We start from the raw sequence: 19,074 nt of genomic DNA, 5'->3' as shown, positions 1-19,074 counted from the left end.
ATTTATAATTTAATGATTTTTTAAACACTAATTAATTTATAAACAGCATAATAAATTACTATCAGATCGAGATTTTGCGATCAATATAGAATATTTGATTTTAGATTTAACGTGGCAAGCAAAGCTTGCTTGATTATGAAACATAATCATTCTATTTTCTAATTAAACAAGAAATATCGGAAAAAAAAACTTTAACATAGCTTATTTTGATAATTTTTCATTTTTTACAGTTTTAACGTCCACAAAATTTCTATATTATTCACACCTTATATGTGAAATAATTTTTCCATGGCCAACTACTTTCAAACATTTTAAATATATTTTTTATCAAAAGTACATAAAAATATCAAACTGTATGTATATTGTTTTTAGTTCAGAAAAAAATAAGCTTTTCTAAAATCTCATAGCCAACTATGATTTCTATTTAAAAAAATACAGCTCTATGTTGTTACAGCTAAACGAATGACTAAAACAACCGCTGATCACATTATTAAATTCTTTGTAAAATAGTGTCTTTGTTTCAAACGTTTATACTACAATAAGAAAAACACGAATTATTAAATTTCGCTAAAATGTCTAATTTTATCAGTTGGCCTTGCATTTTTAAAACAAATGACGATAGAAAATTAAAAAAGTTCTCAAACTGTTTCCCAAATTTCAAGGTGCTGTGTTAAACCATTCCGAAAATATTTAGCAGCACCCTTACTTTTTGGCGACCCCAGACATGCACTTATTTCGACGAATTGAGATTTATATTCTAATGCACTGGACATAAAGGACAAATAAGTTAGGAGTAATTTTAGTTTCCTGTAGCAATTGAAACCAGAGCATAATTGCGAATTGGATAACAGGCGCTAAAGGATAAAAAATAAGACAAGTTTTGTTTTGTTTTCCACATTTTTTATAATAAATTATTATCATAGGCATATTTCGCCAAATACGTAATTCTCTTTTTATACCCTTCTACATTTCCAATCTGTCCTGAAAAATAATCAGCCAGATTCATCCCCTTGTCGAGGGCTTCCCCCAGATCGACAATATCGTCTTTTTCGACATACGAGGCTCTTGTGGCCATATGTGCCATTACAAACCCAAATTTGCTACAGTTTTTCCAATCGTTTAAAAATTGTGCACGAGGGTACAAATTTTCAGGAATCAAGCCAAACTTTTCCAAGTGACTTGAAAAGGACTGGTGGTAAACAAGCAAAATATCTTCCATACGTTCGATATCTTTCGCCGAAATGCAACTAAAAAGGAAGTAGGACAAGTCGGAAATGGGTGTTCCGTAAGACGCTATCTGCCAGTCGATTATTGCGACTTTTGACGGAACATTTCTCGAATTATCCTAGAAATTGAATTTAATTCCAAAAAAAAATAATTAAACGTACGTTATATTTGTACATAAAATTGTTATTCCAACAGTCGCCATGGCACACTACTTTGAGCGGCGCCTTTTCCTCAAATTCCACAGTTATATTAGCGATATTTTCCCTCAGATGTTTCAATTTTGCGATGATTTTCTCCTCCACTTCGCCCTCAAGCAGCTCGATCCCTTTTTGCACACATTTCGTGACAATACTTTGCATGACAGGCGACTGGAAAATGTGGCTCAAAGAGCGTCCCAACGAAGTCAAAATTTCTTGAAACTTTTCAGGCTTCAGTGTTTTCAGGGCCACTGAAGTCGCATGAAACTTGCCATATTCTCGCACCACCACCTCGATATGCTCCCGATTGAGTGGTTTCGTCACTGGCCACAATTCAAACCCCAGTTTTTTCAAATCTTCAAGAACTATAACGTGCGCACTTTCACTCTTGTAGCTTCCGTAAAATTTTGGCACACTGTCGAAAATTTCCGCCAAATTTTTCTCCTTCTGAAAGTCGATGAAAGTAGGTAGGAGGGTCTCGTAGAGGAACATTTCGTGAAGGAAAATGCGCGTGAAAGTTTGGTACTGCTGAAGGGTTTTGCTTCGTTTGTTGCATTTTAGGACGAGGTTGTGTACTTGGTCAGGGGTTGAGAGTTGGGCGAAAAGTATGTCACCGACGTAGCCGTCGCCTTTGCCCGAACTTCCCACAAGTTTAACAGAGAAATTGGACAAATTTAATTTAAAGGCTGTTGCTAGCCACTGTTTGACTTCACTCTCGATCTGAGTCGACATTTTTTCACAAAGTGGAGATTAAGCACTGACTAGACGATAAATAGTAGGCGAGATAAGTGCAGATTTAATCGCAAAGGGTGACAAATTGACTCAATCGGAGGAAAATTTTATTTTTGAGATAAGAGTCTCTTAAAATTTTCCATATTGTAATTGTTAAGAAGATAATACAATGTGTTTTTAAATGATTCTTATCTAGTCGTCTGTGATAGAAGAAGAAAATTATTGTATAAATGGCCTAAAATACTGATAGTGCTTGAAAGTATGTAATTTTTCGTCTAAATCCGAATTAAGGGTCAAGACAAATACCTTCAAATTTTCATAAGAGCGAAAATTTTGTAAACTCGTTCTAGTAAAGTTTTTCGGACTTATATATGCCTTAACAACCGCCTAGAGTTGTTAAAAGTTGAAAAAAATTAATTGCTTCGATTTTTAGAGTTTTGATTTTTGCAATTTTTGTCGCAGTTTTGGTCGATTCCGGGTACCCGGAACATTTGTTGAGCAATAGCTCCGGAACTATCAGAGATAACCCCATAAAGTTTATTATCGTTGGAAAGCTCTTTGAATTATCTATTTTTTTCAAAAAAAATTATTGTTCTCCGACTAATAGTTTTTGAGCAAATTGCAGATAAATGCAAAAATTGGTAAAATTTTAAAGAATTCATAACTAAAAAACTATTGGGAATTTGGCAATTTTCTCGATGCCAATCGATTCCCCGGATCATTTTGTATAGCTAAGAATCAAAACAGTTCCACTTTTTTGAATAGTTTAGCCGTAAATGAAAAAATAAAAAAAGTTAAAAAAAATTTAACACCCCCCCCTTAAAATCAGCCAATTTTTAAAGTGTCTTAAAATCGAATAAAACCGATCCTACCTTATAGATTTTGATGTGCTCTTTACGATGGAAAAAAGAGTTTTCTCCTACCTCTTTTAGTTTGGCCGTAATCGGCGGTTGAAAATTGAAAATTTTTTTGCGAGATATCGCCTTGAGTCCTATGCCATTTTGTAGAGTTTTTTATTCCGGTTGTCCTCGATTTTTCCGTTTCTCGATAACTCTAATAGTTTCGCCGTAATTGGCGGTTGAAAATTGAAAAAAAGGGAAAATGGAAACTTTTTTTGCGTTTTTCTCGGAAACTGTAAGACTTAGAGCAACGAACAAAAAACCATCTGATAGCGCTTAATTTTCTCTATTTTTTCGATTAAACCCGGAGCCGCTCCGGGCAACGGTTCCGGCTACAGAGGCAATCAAAGTTTTTCACTAAAAAAATTCATAACTCAAAAACTAAAAGTCGTAGAGCATTGCGGTTTGTTCGATTGAATTCTACGGCGCATTTTACATAACATATAAATTTTTTACAAGAATTAAAAATTTAAATTTTTTTGCCTAAATTTAGGGTAGCCATTTGTCATAGTGGAAAATTTTATTCAATAAAAAAATTCATAACTCAAAATCTAAAAGTCGTAGAGCAATGCGGTTTGTTCCATTGAATTCAGCGGCTCATTTTCTGTATTATACGAACTTTTCATGAGATTTAAAAATTTGATTTTTTTTGCTAAAATTTCCTGAGTAATAATAACATTTACCTTCAAGAAAAAGAAAAAAAATTTTTTTTTTGAATTCGTTCTATCATACTTTTTCGTATTTATATATGCCTTTACAACTCTCTAGAGTTGTTAAAAGTCCAAAAAAAGTCCATATGTTCGATTTTTTGATGTTTGATTTTTTCAATTTTCGTCGCAATTTTTGTCGATTTTGGGTACCCGGAACATTTGTTGAGCAATAGCTCCGGAACTATCAGAGATAACCCCATGAAGTTTATTATCGTTGGAAAGCTCTTTAAATTATCTATTTTTTTCAAAAAAAATTATTGTTCTCCGACTAATAGTTTTTGAGCAAATTGCAGATAAATGCAAAAATTGGTAAAATTTTAAAAAATTCATAACTAAAAAAGTATTGGGAATTTGGCAATTTTTTCGATGCCAATCGATTCCCCGGATCATTTTGCATAGGTGAGGATCAAAACAGTTCCACTTTTTCGAATAGTTTAGTCGTAATTGGGAAAATAAAAAAAATTAAAAAAAAGTTAACACCCCCCCCTTCAAAATGGACAATTTTAAAAGTGTCTCAGAATCGAATAAAACTTATCCTATCTTATAGATTTTGATGTGCTCTTTACGATGGAAAAAAGAGTTTTCTCCTAGCTCTTTTAGTTTGGCCGTAATCGGCGATTGAAAATTGAAAATTTTTTTGCGAGATATCGCCTTGAGTCCTATGCCATTTTGTAGAGTTTTTTATTCCGGTTGTCCTCGATTTTTCCGTTTCTCGATAACTCTAATAGTTTCGCCGTAATTGGCGGTTGAAAATTGAAAAAAAGGGAAAATGGAAACTTTTTTTGCGTTTTTCTCGGAAACTGTAAGACTTAGAGCAACGAACAAAAAACCATCTGATAGCGCTTAATTTTCTCTATTTTTTCGATTAAACCCGGAGCCGCTCCGGGCAACGGTTCCGGCTACAGAGGCAATCAAAGTTTTTCACTAAAAAAATTCATAAAAAAAAAACTAAAAGTCGTAGAGCATTGCGGTTTGTTCGATTGAATTCTACGGCTCATTTTACATATTATATCAATTTTTCACAAGAATTAAAAATTTAAAATTTTTTGCCTAAATTTAGGGTAGCCATTTGTCATAGTGGAAAATTTTATCCAACAAAAAAATTCATAACTCAAAAACTAAAAGTCGTAGAGCAGTGCGGTTTGTTCCATTGAATTCAGCGGCTCATTTTACATATTATATCAATTTTTCACAAGAATTAAAAATTTAAAATTTTTTGCCTAAATTTAGGGTAGCCATTTGTCATAGTGGAAAATTTTATCCAACAAAAAAATTCATAACTCAAAATCTAAAAGTCGTAGAGCAATGCGGTTTGTTCCATTGAATTCAGCGGCTCATTTTCTGTATTATACGAACTTTTCATGAGATTTAAAAATTTGATTTTTTTTGCTAAAATTTCCTGAGTAATAACATTTACCTTCAAGAAAAAGAAAAAAAAATTTTTTTTTTGAATTCGTTCTATCATACTTTTTCGTATTTATATATGCCTTTACAACTCTCTAGAGTTGTTAAAAGTCCAAAAAAAGTCCATATGTTCGATTTTTTGATGTTTGATTTTTTCAATTTTCGTCGCAATTTTTGTCGATTTTGGGTACCCGGAACATTTGTTGAGCAATAGCTCCGGAACTATCAGAGATAACCCCATGAAGTTTATTATCGTTGGAAAGCTCTTTAAATTATCTATTTTTTTCAAAAAAAATTATTGTTCTCCGACTAATAGTTTTTGAGCAAATTGCAGATAAATGCAAAAATTGGTAAAATTTTAAAAAATTCATAACTAAAAAACTATTGGGAATTTGGCAATTTTTTCGATGCCAATCGATTCCCCGGATCATTTTGCATAGGTGAGGATCAAAACAGTTCCACTTTTTCGAATAGTTTAGTCGTAATTGGGAAAATAAAAAAAATTAAAAAAAAGTTAACACCCCCCCCTTCAAAATGGACAATTTTAAAAGTGTCTCAGAATCGAATAAAACTTATCCTATCTTATAGATTTTGATGTGCTCTTTACGATGGAAAAAAGAGTTTTCTCCTAGCTCTTTTAGTTTGGCCGTAATCGGCGATTGAAAATTGAAAATTTTTTTGCGAGATATCGCCTTGAGTCCTATGCCATTTTGTAGAGTTTTTTATTCCGGTTGTCCTCGATTTTTCCGTTTCTCGATAACTCTAATAGTTTCGCCGTAATTGGCGGTTGAAAATTGAAAAAAAGGGAAAATGGAAACTTTTTTTGCGTTTTTCTCGGAAACTGTAAGACTTAGAGCAACGAACAAAAAACCATCTGATAGCGCTTAATTTTCTCTATTTTTTCGATTAAACCCGGAGCCGCTCCGGGCAACGGTTCCGGCTACAGAGGCAATCAAAGTTTTTCACTAAAAAAATTCATAAAAAAAAAACTAAAAGTCGTAGAGCATTGCGGTTTGTTCAATTGAATTCTACGGCTCATTTTACATATTATATCAATTTTTCACAAGAATTAAAAATTTAAAATTTTTTGCCTAAATTTAGGGTAGCCATTTGTCATAGTGGAAAATTTTATCCAACAAAAAAATTCATAACTCAAAAACTAAAAGTCGTAGAGCAGTGCGGTTTGTTCCATTGAATTCAGCGGCTCATTTTACATATTATATCAATTTTTCACAAGAATTAAAAATTTAAAATTTTTTGCCTAAATTTAGGGTAGCCATTTGTCATAGTGGAAAATTTTATCCAACAAAAAAATTCATAACTCAAAATCTAAAAGTCGTAGAGCAATGCGGTTTGTTCCATTGAATTCAGCGGCTCATTTTCTGTATTATACGAACTTTTCATGAGATTTAAAAATTTGATTTTTTTTGCTAAAATTTCCTGAGTAATAACATTTACCTTCAAGAAAAAGAAAAAAAAATATTTTTTTTGAATTCGTTCTATCATACTTTTTCGTATTTATATATGCCTTTACAACTCTCTAGAGTTGTTAAAAGTCCATATGTTCGATTTTTTGATGTTTGATTTTTTCAATTTTCGTCGCAATTTTTGTCGATTTTGGGTACCCGGAACATTTGTTGAGCAATAGCTCCGGAACTATCAGAGATAACCCCATGAAGTTTATTACCGTTGGAAAGCTCTTTAAATTATCTATTTTTTTCAAAAAAAATTATTGTTCTCCGACTAATAGTTTTTGAGCAAATTGCAGATAAATGCAAAAATTGGTAAAATTTTAAAAAATTCATAACTAAAAAACTATTGGGAATTTGGCAATTTTTTCGATGCCAATCGATTCCCCGGATCATTTTGCATAGGTGAGGATCAAAACAGTTCCACTTTTTCGAATAGTTTAGTCGTAATTGGGAAAATAAAAAAAATTAAAAAAAAGTTAACACCCCCCCCTTCAAAATGGACAATTTTAAAAGTGTCTCAGAATCGAATAAAACTTATCCTATCTTATAGATTTTGATGTGCTCTTTACGATGGAAAAAAGAGTTTTCTCCTAGCTCTTTTAGTTTGGCCGTAATCGGCGATTGAAAATTGAAAATTTTTTTGCGAGATATCGCCTTGAGTCCTATGCCATTTTGTAGAGTTTTTTATTCCGGTTGTCCTCGATTTTTCCGTTTCTCGATAACTCTAATAGTTTCGCCGTAATTGGCGGTTGAAAATTGGAAAAAAGGGAAAATGGAAACTTTTTTTGCGTTTTTCTCGGAAACTGTAAGACTTAGAGCAACGAACAAAAAACCATCTGATAGCGCTTAATTTTCTCTATTTTTTCGATTAAACCCGGAGCCGCTCCGGGCAACGGTTCCGGCTACAGAGGCAATCAAAATTTTTCACTAAAAAAATTCATAAAAAAAAAACTAAAAGTCGTAGAGCATTGCGGTTTGTTCGATTGAATTCTACGGCTCATTTTACATATTATATCAATTTTTCACAAGAATTAAAAATTTAAAATTTTTTGCCTAAATTTAGGGTAGCCATTTGTCATAGTGGAAAATTTTATCCAACAAAAAAATTCATAACTCAAAAACTAAAAGTCGTAGAGCAGTGCGGATTGTTCCATTAAATTCAGCGGCTCATTTTACATATTATATCAATTTTTCACAAGAATTAAAAATTTAAAATTTTTTGCCTAAATTTAGGGTAGCCATTTGTCATAGTGGAAAATTTTATCCAACAAAAAAATTCATAACTCAAAAACTAAAAGTCGTAGAGCAGTGCGGTTTGTTCCATTGAATTCAGCGGCTCATTTTCTGTATTATACGAACTTTTCATGAGATTTAAAAATTTGATTTTTTTTGCTAAAATTTCCTGAGTAACACTTACCTTTAAGAAAGTGAAAAAATTAATTTTTTTTAAAATTCGTTCTATCATACTTTTTCGTATTTATATATGCCTTTACAACTCTCTAGAGTTGTTAAAAGTCCAAAAAAAGTCCATATGTTCGATTTTTTGATGTTTGATTTTTTCAATTTTCGTCGCAATTTTTGTCGATTTTGGGTACCCGGAACATTTGTTGAGCAATAGCTCCGGAACTATCAGAGATAACCCCATGAAGTTTATTATCGTTGGAAAGCTCTTTAAATTATCTATTTTTTTCAAAAAAAATTATTGTTCTCCGACTAATAGTTTTTGAGCAAATTGCAGATAAATGCAAAAATTGGTAAAATTTTAAAAAATTCATAACTAAAAAACTATTGGGAATTTGGCAATTTTCTCGATGCCAATCGATTCCCCGGATCATTTTGCATAGGTGAAGATCAAAACAGTTCCACTTTTTCGAATAGTTTAGTCGTAATTGGGAAAATAAAAAAAATTAAGAAAAAGTTGACGCCCCCCCCTACAAAATGGTCAATTTTAAAAGTGTCTCAGAATCGAATAAAACTTATCCTATCTTATAGATTTTGATGTGCTCTTTACGATGGAAAAAAGAGTTTTCTCCTAGCTCTTTTAGTTTGGCCGTAATCGGCGATTGAAAATTGAAAATTTTTTTGCGAGATATCGCCTTGAGTCCTATGCCATTTTGTAGAGTTTTTTATTTCGGTTGTCCTTGATTTTTCCGTTTCTCAATATCTCTAATAGTTTCGCTGTAATTGGCGGTTGAAAATTGAAAAAAAGTGAAAATGGAAACCTTTTTTCGTGTTTTTCTCGGAAACTGTAAGACTTAGAGCAACGAACAGAAAACCATCTGATAGCGCTTAATTTTCTCTATTTTTTCGATTAAACCCGGAGCCGCTCCGGGCAACGATTCCGACTACAGAGGCAATCAAAGTTTTTCACTAAAAAAAATTCATAAAAAAAACTAAAAGTCGTAGAGCATTGCGGTTTGTTCGATTGAATTCTACGGCTCATTTTACATATTATATCAATTTTCACAAGAATTAAAAATTTAAAATTTTTTGCCTAAATTTAGGGTAGCCATTTGTCATAGTGGAAAATTTTATCCAACAAAAAAAATCATAACTCAAAAACTAAAAGTCGTAGAGCAATGCGGTTTGTTCCATTGAATTCAGCGACTCATTTTCTGTATAATACGAACTTTTCATGAGATTTAAAAATTTGATTTTTTTGCTAAAATTTCCTGAGTTTACCTTCAAGAAAGTGAAAAAATATTTTTTTTTAAATTCGTTCTATCATACTTTTTTGTATTTATATATGTCTTTACAACCCTCTAGAGTTTTAAAAGTCTAAAATAAGTCCATATGTTCGATTTTTTGTAGTATGTTGTTTCGTTGGAAAAAAGCGTTTTCAACAAGTGTTACAGTTTCAATCACAATTTTCAATTTATTAACGCTTGCAATCGCACGTGGCGATAACTCGAAATGGCTCGAAGGTCGCATTCAAATGAGATAATCACTTTGTTTATGTCTCCTTTCTCTCGCGATGTACACAGCCGAAGAAGTAAAATCGTGGCTGAAACCAGCCCTCAAGTGCGACTTTTCGGTCACTTGTGTGCGCCCCAGCGAAAAGGGCGAGGGCTACATGGGCGACATCCTCTTCGTCCAAACCTCAGGCGCCCTACACCTCGACCTCGTCCTCAAATGCAGCAAACGCAGCCAACAGCTGCGCCAAACCCTCCCAGTCCAGCACTGCTTCGAGAACGAAATCCACTTCTACGACACGATCTTGCCCGCCTTTGCCCGCTTCCAGCGCTCCAAAAACGTGAGTGCATTCGACAGCGTCCCCGAATATTTCGGCAGCTTCACGAGCGACCACTTCGAAGTCGTGATTCTTGAAAATCTTAAATCGTCCGGCTTTCAACTCCACGACAAAACCAAAGCATTGTCGAGAGATCGGCTCGAGCTGGTTTTGAAAGAATATGGAAAATTTCACGCGATCTCGGCCGTTATGCAAGCCCAAGATGCGAATTTTTCAAAGCTTGTCAACGGAATGCTAAACGTTTGGGAGGAATTTGCGGAAAAAACCGACGCCGTGCAATTTTTTGGAGCCCCAATTGATGAAATTTGCAACGTGCTTTCGCCGGAATTGGCCGAAAAACTCCGCCAATTCAAGACTCAGATTAACTACATCTTGAAAGATTTGCGAAATGCGGAAAGTTTCAAAGTGGTGACACATGGCGATTGTTGGAGCAACAATTTCATGTTTAAGGGCTCGGAAGTGAAAATTCTGGATTGGCAAACGGCGAGGTTTTGTAACCCAGCTGCTGATTTGTCGTATTTTATTTACGCCTGTGCGTCCGAGGCTGATTTGGGCGAGTTTGGGGACTTGCTCAAGGTGTATTACCGGAGTTTTTGTGAGTTTGGTCAATTGTTGGGTTGTGATTTGGGGGCGAGTTATGGTTTTGATCAGTTTGTTGGTGATTTCAAAGTTTTTGGGAAGTACGGTTTGTTGATTACCTTGCTGGCGGTCAAAGTGGCTCTGAGTGAGAAGGAGGAAGCCCCGGATTTTGCCGAAACGGCCGCGGATTTCGGAAACACGTTCGGGTATAAAAACAGGAATCAGAAGGAGTTGAAGGAGAGGATTTCGTACGTCGTCGCACATGCTGCTGGGTTCAATATTTTGTAATTGTTCTAAATAAATATTTTTTACTGAATTGCACCGTAGGTCATTTATAGATAGTATTTAATTAACCTTCTTGAGGGTGTCTTTCGATCAACTCTTGCTGTGGAATTTGGATTGGCAGATTTTTATTGTATTTGATAGCAAGAGTTGATCTATAAAGACTTCTTGAACGCACTCACGCTTTGTATAAATTAAAATTAATATACTGATTAATTAATTAATTCGTAATTATGCTTGAATTAAATTAAGGCCGGGATAGCGCGCACGCAGTCCCGACTACCAAAAATTGTGCGCCCGAGTTATCCGCATTAGGGATAATCGCAGGGGTCAGCCCGACCTCGGTGCAATGGAAGGGCCTCACCCTGGGGGAACCGCCTTCTTGATCACGGTAACCCCTACGCCAGGTAAGTATGCTTTGGTGGGGTCTCCTCCACATATTTAAATCAAAACGTACGCCCTACAGTCGGTAGCAACAGACGTCCGCACCATCTTTGGGAACCTACGCTTATTACATAATATTGTTACGACGATGACATCACCATTGTTACATAACGTTGTATATTTGGTTGCCCGACCACAATATTTTTTTTTATTAAAATAAACTCAACATAGACTTTGTCGTTAATTTTTTATAACTTTTAAAAGTGTAATTATTAGTGTTGCTTGATTTATGTTTTTTTGATAACATATTTTTAATAAACTTGCTGACTTTGAGCAATGTGTATTACTGGTTGCTTATTAAAATCAGCTGTCAAACGTGGTCCCCCAAACAAGTAACTTTCCTTTCGTTTAAAGTTAAATTGCCATGTGTTCTCTTCACCTTACAACCGTCTCCAACGCCATATGGAAGTGTCTTAACTGTTCCGAGTGTTCCAACTTAAATTCGTTACGATTACGAACATTATTATTATTATTGTAAATAACTTTTTATTCAACAATATTGCACCACGATGGCATCCAGAAGAACCCGCATTAAAGCAATTGCCACCATCCCTCAACGTCGCAAGACCCTCAACCCTCCCCTAACTACCGAAGAAACGCCCCAAACAGCCCCCGAAGTGTCACAAAACGACGAACGTAACCTCAATGTCGAGCATGACCAAATAGGGGAAACTGCCCCCACGCCAGTGGAAACCTCTCCGGTTACCAACGGGGGGCCTGTCTTTCGACGCAAATTTGTTAAACCAACAGTGTCTTTAAATGCCATCAATCGCAAACCTCGGGAGGTTGAAGAAGTGAAAAATAACAAAATTGTTATTCTGAATGATGTTATAATAAACCCAGCGCCAGTAATTAATTCCGAGCAAAATCAGTTAAAAAGTCCCGAAGTGAGAGAGGGTAAGTTGGCTGTGACTGCCGTTGGTGACAATTCAAGTGTCATTTTTTAGAAGGGGCGCTGACTTTTCCAGAGCCTCCTCCAAGTCCCACGAAAATATCAAGGGGGCGCATTAAGGCCGTCCCCAAACTGGGGGGCTTCCGCAACAGCAATTACAGCGCCAGCGAATCGGAAGACGAGAGCCGCAAAAATTACAGACACAGAAATGATTCCGTGAGTTTTTATTTTTTTATTTCTACACCCACAGTTTAATTAAATAAAGATACAAATTTGTGACTAATTAAAATGCATTATGATGATCACGGGACAACTTGTGACCAATGGCAATGTATTATTACATTGCCTTGAGCCTTTGACAGTAATCACTTAATCAGAAATTTTTTTCTTATGACCAGTCGTAGAAAAAATAATGTAGGTGGCTTGCATTTAGTGGTTGTTTAGGCACGAGTACGAAAATTATGTCACGAGCCGAAGGCGAGTGTTGTAACAAATTTTATATGCGTTAAAAAGTGGTTCTGCGTACAAAAAAAAAATTCTAAAACTTTCAGGTTTGTTCGTCGACTTCCGGCTTCCAGGATTCAATCCCCGAGTGCCCTTCGCCCCAAAAGCCGAAAGAGTTCAGTTCGGTGATTCAGCGCAAGTGTCGCCGGACCGAACAAAGCCGAAAGTTGGCGGAAGCCCGCCGTGATTTTTATCTAAAATTCGGCCACAAAAAACCAGACCGTCAAAAACTAACAATGATTGACTTGATTTTCTATAATCCGGTCACGAATCCGATGAGTGATAACAAAACGAAACGAAAAATATCAGAAGTGACTGAAGAAGAGAAGGAAGTTGAGCCGGAAAATGAGAAGATCGACGATCCGGGAAGCGACGAAGAAAACGAAATGCCAGCGCCTCAGATCAAAATCGGACCCCAGGGCGAGCTTGTCGTTGATGAGCAAAGTCTAGTGATTGAGAATAAATCGCTGAAAAAGAATCGAGAAGAACTGGAGAAGTCTGAGCTCGTTAATGGTGATTTTGAGACCGGGTATGGTGTTTATAAGCGGGCCAAACGGTCCAAAGACTGGAGCAAACGCGAGACGCTCAAATTTTACAAAGCCTTGAACACAATCGGCACCGACTTTACGCTAATGTGCGAACTGTTCCCGCGAAGATCACGACGTGAGTTGAAAATGAAGTTCAAGAAAGAGGAACGGATTAACAAAAATTTGGTCGACCGTGCGATAATGCAGCCGTGCGGCTTCGACTTCAACGAATTTAAGCACGAAGTGGACATGGAGGAAAAGGAACTGGAGGAGATTGAAAAGCAGAAAGAACGCGAGCGTGAGTTGAAGAAAGAAGCGAAGAAGCGCAAGTCAGAACAGAAGAGTAAAGAGGCTGAGAAAAGTTGCGAGCCGAAGCGGAAGAAGCGCAATTTGGACATTATGGACGTTTTGGAGGACAGTGACGCCGATGATGAGGTTGAGGAAAATGAGGATGCGGTTTTGGAGAGTTTGCAGAAGCCGACGAGGTCGGGACGGGTGCCGAAAATTCTGGACAGGTACAGGGCGCCAGAGTCGCCCCCGAGGTTGGATAAGGCCAAGCCTGGGTCGCTCATTGTGGTCGCGGGGACGGGGCCGAATGGACAGCCGGTGTACAAGGTTTGCATGGTGACTGGAGAGCACGGGAGGAAGCAGATAGGGCAGGATATGTCCAGTTTGCAAAAGGCGCTAGAGTGTAAGGAGAACGGGATTCAGGATTTGTTCACACTGTCGGCGGAAATTTCCGAGTGTAATGAGACGATCCCGGCTGAAGAAAATAATGTTACTATACCGGCAGAGGAAGAGTGATTGTATATTATTATGCCATAGGTTATTTATATTTACTATTTTACTGTATTTGTAAGTTGGTAATAAAGTATAGTGAGTTGATCCAATGTCTCTCATTTCTTGACCACTTTTAAATCAAAGCCAAAGCAACAGTGCGTTATAACTTATAAATTAAAAAAAAGAAATTGTAATTGGCGCCATTAAGATACCAACATAAAAATGTATTTTGTACTTACCGAACTTAAATTATTTTAAAGAAAACTAAAGTTGAGATAAAAATTTTAACCCGAAATTATGTTAACTGAGCCCCTATTGCGCCAGGTGGTGCTCATTTTCTTGTCTCTCTTTGCTTAACGAATATTATTGTTGCCGGTACGTTGGCACTAACTTTGTGGTTAAGTTCTCATTTATTAACCTTAAAGCTTTGTTTGTTTTTGTGTAAAACAGCCCCAAAATGGCAAATATGGTGCATTGCCAGTTGTGGATGGGCAGTGTAAGTACTCGCGCCCCTCCCCTCCTAATTTGACAAAATTAACTCCAGCTGGAGCCCTACATGACCGAAACGTTCATAATTTCGGCGTTTCGCAAAATGGGGGAAAACCCCCTCAATGTGAAAGTAATGCGCAACAAATTCACCGGCGAAGCCGCCGGTTACTGCTTCGTGCACTTCGCCAACGACGAGGAGGCAATCGACGCCATGCACAAGCTGAACGGCAAACCCATTCCAGGGACCACCCCGGTTGTGAGGTTCCGACTCAATAACGCAAGTAACACAGGGCGGACGCTTCTAGATCGTGAGTTTTCAGTCTGGGTGGGCGATTTGAGCCCCGATGTTGACGATTATAACTTATACAGAGTGTTTTCATCCAAATACAACACGATTAAAACGGCTAAAGGTGGGTCCAAAGGGCGCTGTCGCGCGCGTCTAACTGCCCTTGTAGTGATTTTAGACAGCAGTGGGTTCAGCAAAGGCTACGGTTTCGTGCGGTTTGGCAGCGAAGACGAGATGAGGGACAGCTTGACCACGATGAACGGGTACATAGGGCTGGGGACCAAGGCCCTCAAAATCTGTAACGCAGTCCCGAAGCCCAAGGGCGCGCTCACGACCGGGACCCCGTCCGCCACCAGCACCACCTCCACATACACAGCAGCTGATTATAGCCAGTTTTACGATCCCTCGACTTATTGGCAAAATTACGCCAATTGGCAAACGGTAGTAGAAAAAAATTGGTATTCAATGCGAAAAAAAATATTTTAGGGTTACTACGAACAAGGGGACGGGACGGGTCATGAAGCCTATGACATGTCGAACGTTATGATGGAGAAGAAGGAGGAAGATTTGCTTGAATTAATTGATCATTCGCTTCCGCTTGATGTCGACAAAATCAACCGCGAACGTATCGAGCAAGACTGCAATCTCTGGGATGCCCTCGAGAGTTCTAAATGGTTACCGTGTGAGGCGCTAGAGGTCAACTGACGTTAATTTAATTGTTTAATTACAAACTTACAAAAACACTATCTAATATAATAAAATTACTTAAGGAAAACTTGTGACGTATTTATTCACACCCCTCTTATTCCTCTCCTGAATAAAAATAAAAGTTACTATTTTCCTAGTGACGGGGGTTTCCCCCATTTTACCAACGCCTCTAAATGAAATTAATTTAACGAAACTAAGTATGAGCTGGGCTTGGAGTACTTACAGTGACCATGCATTGTATTAGCCCTACTACCTATTTTTGGGGCTGTTTTCACTCACAATCAAAGAACTTAAATCAAATTTGGGGTTAAAAAATATAGTGCCAACATAACAGCAACAATTTTTAGCGTCCCCGAAAAATCATATAAGCTAAAATTACGAGAAAAGGGAGTCAATTCAGACAACTGAAGTCCCACTTGACCGTAATTTTGGGCCATAATTTTTTTGGCAGTTTTTGTTTAGGTTAAAATGACGAAACTGCAAGTCGGAAAATACTTTATGTTGGTACCGTTAGCGGCGCTAAATACAAATTAAAGCTTACTTTGGTATAAATAAATAACAAAAATGGGTCAAATTAGTACACAGCGTTGTTTCCGCTTCTTTCGTTTTGCGATTGTGGCCCTCGCGGCCTCCTTGAACACCTCCTGCACGTTATATTTGGTCTTGGCTGAACATTCGATGTAGCAAACGGCCCCAATGGTCCTCGCCATGGCCTCGGCTTCGTCCCTCGTAACCGGGGATTTCTTCATCATTTTCAACTTCTCCAACTCCTCCTTGTCCTCCCTGAGATCGTTCTTCGTCCCTATGAGCAGTATAGGGACGTTGGGGCAGAAATGCCTGACTTCGGGGCACCACTTTGCCGAGACGTTCAAAAGAGAGTCCCTCCACATCACCGAGAAGCATATCAGCACCACGTCCGTTTCGGGGTACTGGATGGGTCTAAGGCGGTCGTAGTCCTCCTGGCCTGAGGTGTCCCAGAGGGAGAGCTCCACGGTGAGGGCGTCCAGCTCCACATCGGCGACGTAGTTTTCGAAAACTGTGGGGCGGTATTCGGAGTTGAAGATGTCTTTGGCGAAGGCGATCAGGAGGCAGGTCTTGCCGCAGGCGCCGTCGCCCACAATGATGAGCTTCTTTTGGACGGAGGACATTATTGTGAGAGCGAATTTGGTGGTGACAGAGTTTCACAATCAACAGATAGCGTTATCTAGGTTTCATTAGGTAGTAAATTTGATAAAGTCAACAAAGATGCCAGGAAATTTAATAATTATTACATGAGAGGAACTTAATTTGGGTGCAAAAGGGGAGGGAAAGAACAAACGTTTCAAACGAACTAAAAGTTCTGTCTGTGTTCGACGTAGTTTACAAAAAAAATCTAAATTTTTAACTCAAAAACGTATTCAGTTGCGCGAAAAAATTCAAAATTCCCGAGGTATTTTTATGTGTACAGGAACTAATTCCCTAGGTATTTAATATGGACTGAGCCCCCTAGAAAGGTAATTTACTCCCTATGGGATAATTGACCCATTTTAGTCCCGGAAGGAAGTGCAAAAATTTATGTTGAAATTGTCCTGTTCTCCATAAAGGACAATTAAAGATTGCCCATCGGTGTCCGTCGTTGAGAGGTTTTGCAGCATACAATTCTCCTGTAATTTGGGGCAATGTAAGCATGCTTAAATTATGCGCAAATATTTAGGTAAAATGGAATAAAATTTGCATCACTTCTATATTTAGCGTTTGATTTAGTCCCGTCCAAGCGATTATCGCAATTATCAGAAATTGTTGGGTTTTCTTGGAAGTGAATGATGAGTCACCGCAATGAACAATGAGTCATTTAGCACGAAATGATAGGCGATTATATAAGAAAACAATTTATTTTTACTTGTAAGATACAATATTATGGAAAAGTTAAAGCTATTACAAAGATAGGCAACTCGCACACATCGCCTAGAGAGTTGTCTGTCTAAAAATTAGTCGAATTTTGTTTGGGAAAGAGGAAACTAATTACAGCCATCAACTTTACACTTGAATAAAGTTAACGTTATACTTATGCACCACAACTGATACAAATAATTCAATTCAAAAAAAATAACATTACAATATAATAATATAGAATATTTGTGCCGAGTCAGGCGGCAGGCGGCAGCCCCCTCACAGCAGGGCGCAGCGGTGCTTCTTCTTCTTCTTGACTTGTAAGGCCGCGCGCGTGGCGTTCTCGAACACCTCCCTCACGCCCTCCTTGCTCTTGGCGGAGCACTCCAGGTAGGCGAAGGCGTTGATCTTCTCGGCCATGGCGCGCCCGTCCTGCGGCTTGACCGGCTCCTGCTTCATCTTCTTGAGCTCGTTGATGGTGTTGGGGTCGTTGCGCAGGTCCTTCTTGTTGCCGACGAGGATGATGGGCACGTTGGGGCAGAAGTGCTTCACCTCGGGCGTCCACTTCTCGGGGATGTTCTCGAGCGAGTCGGGCGAGTCGACCGAGAAGCACATGAGGATGACGTCGGTGTCGGGGTAGGACAGCGGCCGCAGCCGGTCGTAGTCCTCCTGGCCGGCCGTGTCCCACAGCGCGAGCTCCACCTGCTTGCCGTCCACCTCGATGTCGGCCACATAGTTCTCGAACACGGTGGGCACGTACACCTCGGGGAACTGGTCCTTGCTGAAGACGATGAGGAGGCAGGTCTTGCCGCAGGCGCCGTCGCCCACAATCACCAGCTTCTTCCTGATGGCTGCCATCGGACCTAACAAAACACCAGTCAACGCCTAGTCAAGATGGCGGACATGAACCGGGTGGGGCGGCAAGGCTCACGATTTAGGCACCTTTTCCGGAGTCCTCCGCGTCAGACCAGCAACAAAACATCCAGGAGTTAGGAACCACCGACTGTGGACCGGATCCCTAGCTACGACGGCACGGGAAGCATTTAATTCTTTCACAACTTTTGGAACACACGCACGTAAACAAATCGGGAGAATGAGCGAGCAGAGGGCGCAACTGGTGCCACTTTGACAGGAGTGCATGCGCACTTTTCTCATCTCCCATCTCGCTCGCTCCGCCAACACGTCCTAAAGTCATCGCGCTCCAATTTTTATTTTTGAAATTTTTGGGATTGTGCGTCAATGAATTTTTTTTTGGAGTGTGAAAAAACACGAAAATTACAAAACGCGCAAATCACAAAACTATTTCATTCACAAAAATCGATCAAAATGGACACTAGACCGTATAACTGGCTGCATAAGTTTACTCAAGTCTTCCATCGCTGTTGCACTTATAGCTAAGTTATAAATCTATCGCATTATTATAATTTTAACGTTTAATTTTTATTTTTTTATCCATTTTTTATACAGGATGATTCAAAAATCTCGGACCATCTTGCGTATAAAAAACCGAATTAAAACTTCCTATGGCAAAAAAAATTTTTGTTCACGAAATATACCTTATCTCTTCAAAATTAGATTTAAGTTTTTGGCACTTTGACCACTTTTTTTTTATTTACTTAGTGGAAACGACAAATCTTACAACTCTTAACAAAATAAAGACGTTTATACCGAAAAAAAGTTATTTTCATTTCTTTTGTCAAATGCTGTTTTTATGAAATTTATGATTATTCTGCACTTTCGTCACTTCCTTGCTAAAGATTTGAGGATGTTAACAAACCAGAAGATATTGAGATAATGCGCCTAAATTTTCCAAACAATCATAG

At 38.1% G+C, this 19,074-nt stretch overlaps 6 protein-coding genes and 1 non-coding gene across 11 annotated transcripts; 3 read left to right on the top strand and 4 right to left on the bottom strand.

The window, feature by feature from the left end:
- Positions 1-878: 878 nt before the first annotated feature.
- On the bottom strand, positions 879-2,226 carry LOC663235 (hypothetical protein). The gene is made up of 2 exons (XM_008197254.3): positions 1,389-2,226; positions 879-1,345 (listed from the first exon to the last, which is right to left on the bottom strand). The coding sequence occupies exons 1-2, from the start codon at positions 2,154-2,156 to the stop codon at positions 902-904; spliced, it is 1,212 nt and encodes a 403-aa protein (XP_008195476.1). The 5' UTR covers positions 2,157-2,226; the 3' UTR covers positions 879-901.
- A 7,340-nt stretch (positions 2,227-9,566) lies between these two features.
- Positions 9,567-10,786, top strand: LOC663256 (uncharacterized). The gene has a single exon (XM_969312.4). It carries the CDS (start codon positions 9,616-9,618, stop codon positions 10,756-10,758), a length of 1,143 nt encoding a protein of 380 aa, XP_974405.2. The 5' UTR covers positions 9,567-9,615; the 3' UTR covers positions 10,759-10,786.
- Positions 10,787-11,004: 218 nt separating this feature from the next.
- On the bottom strand, positions 11,005-11,167 carry LOC135265781 (U1 spliceosomal RNA). The gene has a single exon (XR_010333641.1). It is a non-coding gene; the product is annotated as a U1 spliceosomal RNA (small nuclear RNA).
- Positions 11,168-11,478: 311 nt separating this feature from the next.
- On the top strand, positions 11,479-14,004 carry Bdp1 (B double prime 1). Its single transcript, XM_969331.5, has 3 exons — positions 11,479-12,093; positions 12,144-12,304; positions 12,640-14,004. The coding sequence occupies exons 1-3, from the start codon at positions 11,706-11,708 to the stop codon at positions 13,921-13,923; spliced, it is 1,833 nt and encodes a 610-aa protein (XP_974424.2). The 5' UTR covers positions 11,479-11,705; the 3' UTR covers positions 13,924-14,004.
- A 231-nt stretch (positions 14,005-14,235) lies between these two features.
- Secp43 (tRNA Selenocysteine associated protein) lies at positions 14,236-15,449 on the top strand. 3 transcript variants are annotated; one of them, XM_008197225.3, is made up of 4 exons: positions 14,236-14,395; positions 14,444-14,696; positions 14,853-15,115; positions 15,161-15,449. In XM_008197225.3, exons 1-4 carry the CDS (start codon positions 14,357-14,359, stop codon positions 15,377-15,379), a joined length of 774 nt encoding a protein of 257 aa, XP_008195447.1. In that variant the 5' UTR covers positions 14,236-14,356; the 3' UTR covers positions 15,380-15,449. The 3 variants fall into 3 exon arrangements, with proteins under 3 accessions (XP_008195447.1, XP_008195446.1, XP_008195445.1); XM_008197224.3 differs by having other exon boundaries at positions 14,844-15,115; XM_008197223.3 differs by having other exon boundaries at positions 14,444-14,798; positions 14,844-15,115.
- A 415-nt stretch (positions 15,450-15,864) lies between these two features.
- On the bottom strand, positions 15,865-16,707 carry LOC663316 (ras-like GTP-binding protein rhoA). The gene has a single exon (XM_969371.4). The coding sequence runs from the start codon at positions 16,528-16,530 to the stop codon at positions 15,952-15,954; it is 579 nt and encodes a 192-aa protein (XP_974464.1). The 5' UTR covers positions 16,531-16,707; the 3' UTR covers positions 15,865-15,951.
- Positions 16,708-17,234: 527 nt separating this feature from the next.
- Rho1 (Ras-like GTP-binding protein Rho1) lies at positions 17,235-18,385 on the bottom strand. Of its 3 annotated transcripts, none has more exons than XM_008197158.3 (2): positions 18,194-18,385; positions 17,235-18,136 (listed from the first exon to the last, which is right to left on the bottom strand). In XM_008197158.3, exon 2 carries the CDS (start codon positions 18,107-18,109, stop codon positions 17,531-17,533), a length of 579 nt encoding a protein of 192 aa, XP_008195380.2. In that variant the 5' UTR covers positions 18,110-18,136; positions 18,194-18,385; the 3' UTR covers positions 17,235-17,530. The 3 variants fall into 3 exon arrangements, with proteins under 3 accessions (XP_008195380.2, XP_008195381.1, NP_001158356.1); XM_008197159.3 differs by having other exon boundaries at positions 17,235-18,114; positions 18,194-18,380; NM_001164884.1 differs by lacking the exon at positions 18,194-18,385 and having other exon boundaries at positions 17,238-18,109.
- Positions 18,386-19,074: the final 689 nt, after the last annotated feature.

The sequence above is a fragment of the Tribolium castaneum genome, chromosome 3 (assembly GCF_031307605.1).
Source record: "Tribolium castaneum strain GA2 chromosome 3, icTriCast1.1, whole genome shotgun sequence".
NCBI classification, from domain to species: domain Eukaryota; kingdom Metazoa; phylum Arthropoda; class Insecta; order Coleoptera; family Tenebrionidae; genus Tribolium; species Tribolium castaneum.
The sequence above is the reverse complement of the archived record's forward strand: the minus strand, read 5'-3'. Positions and strand labels throughout refer to the sequence as shown.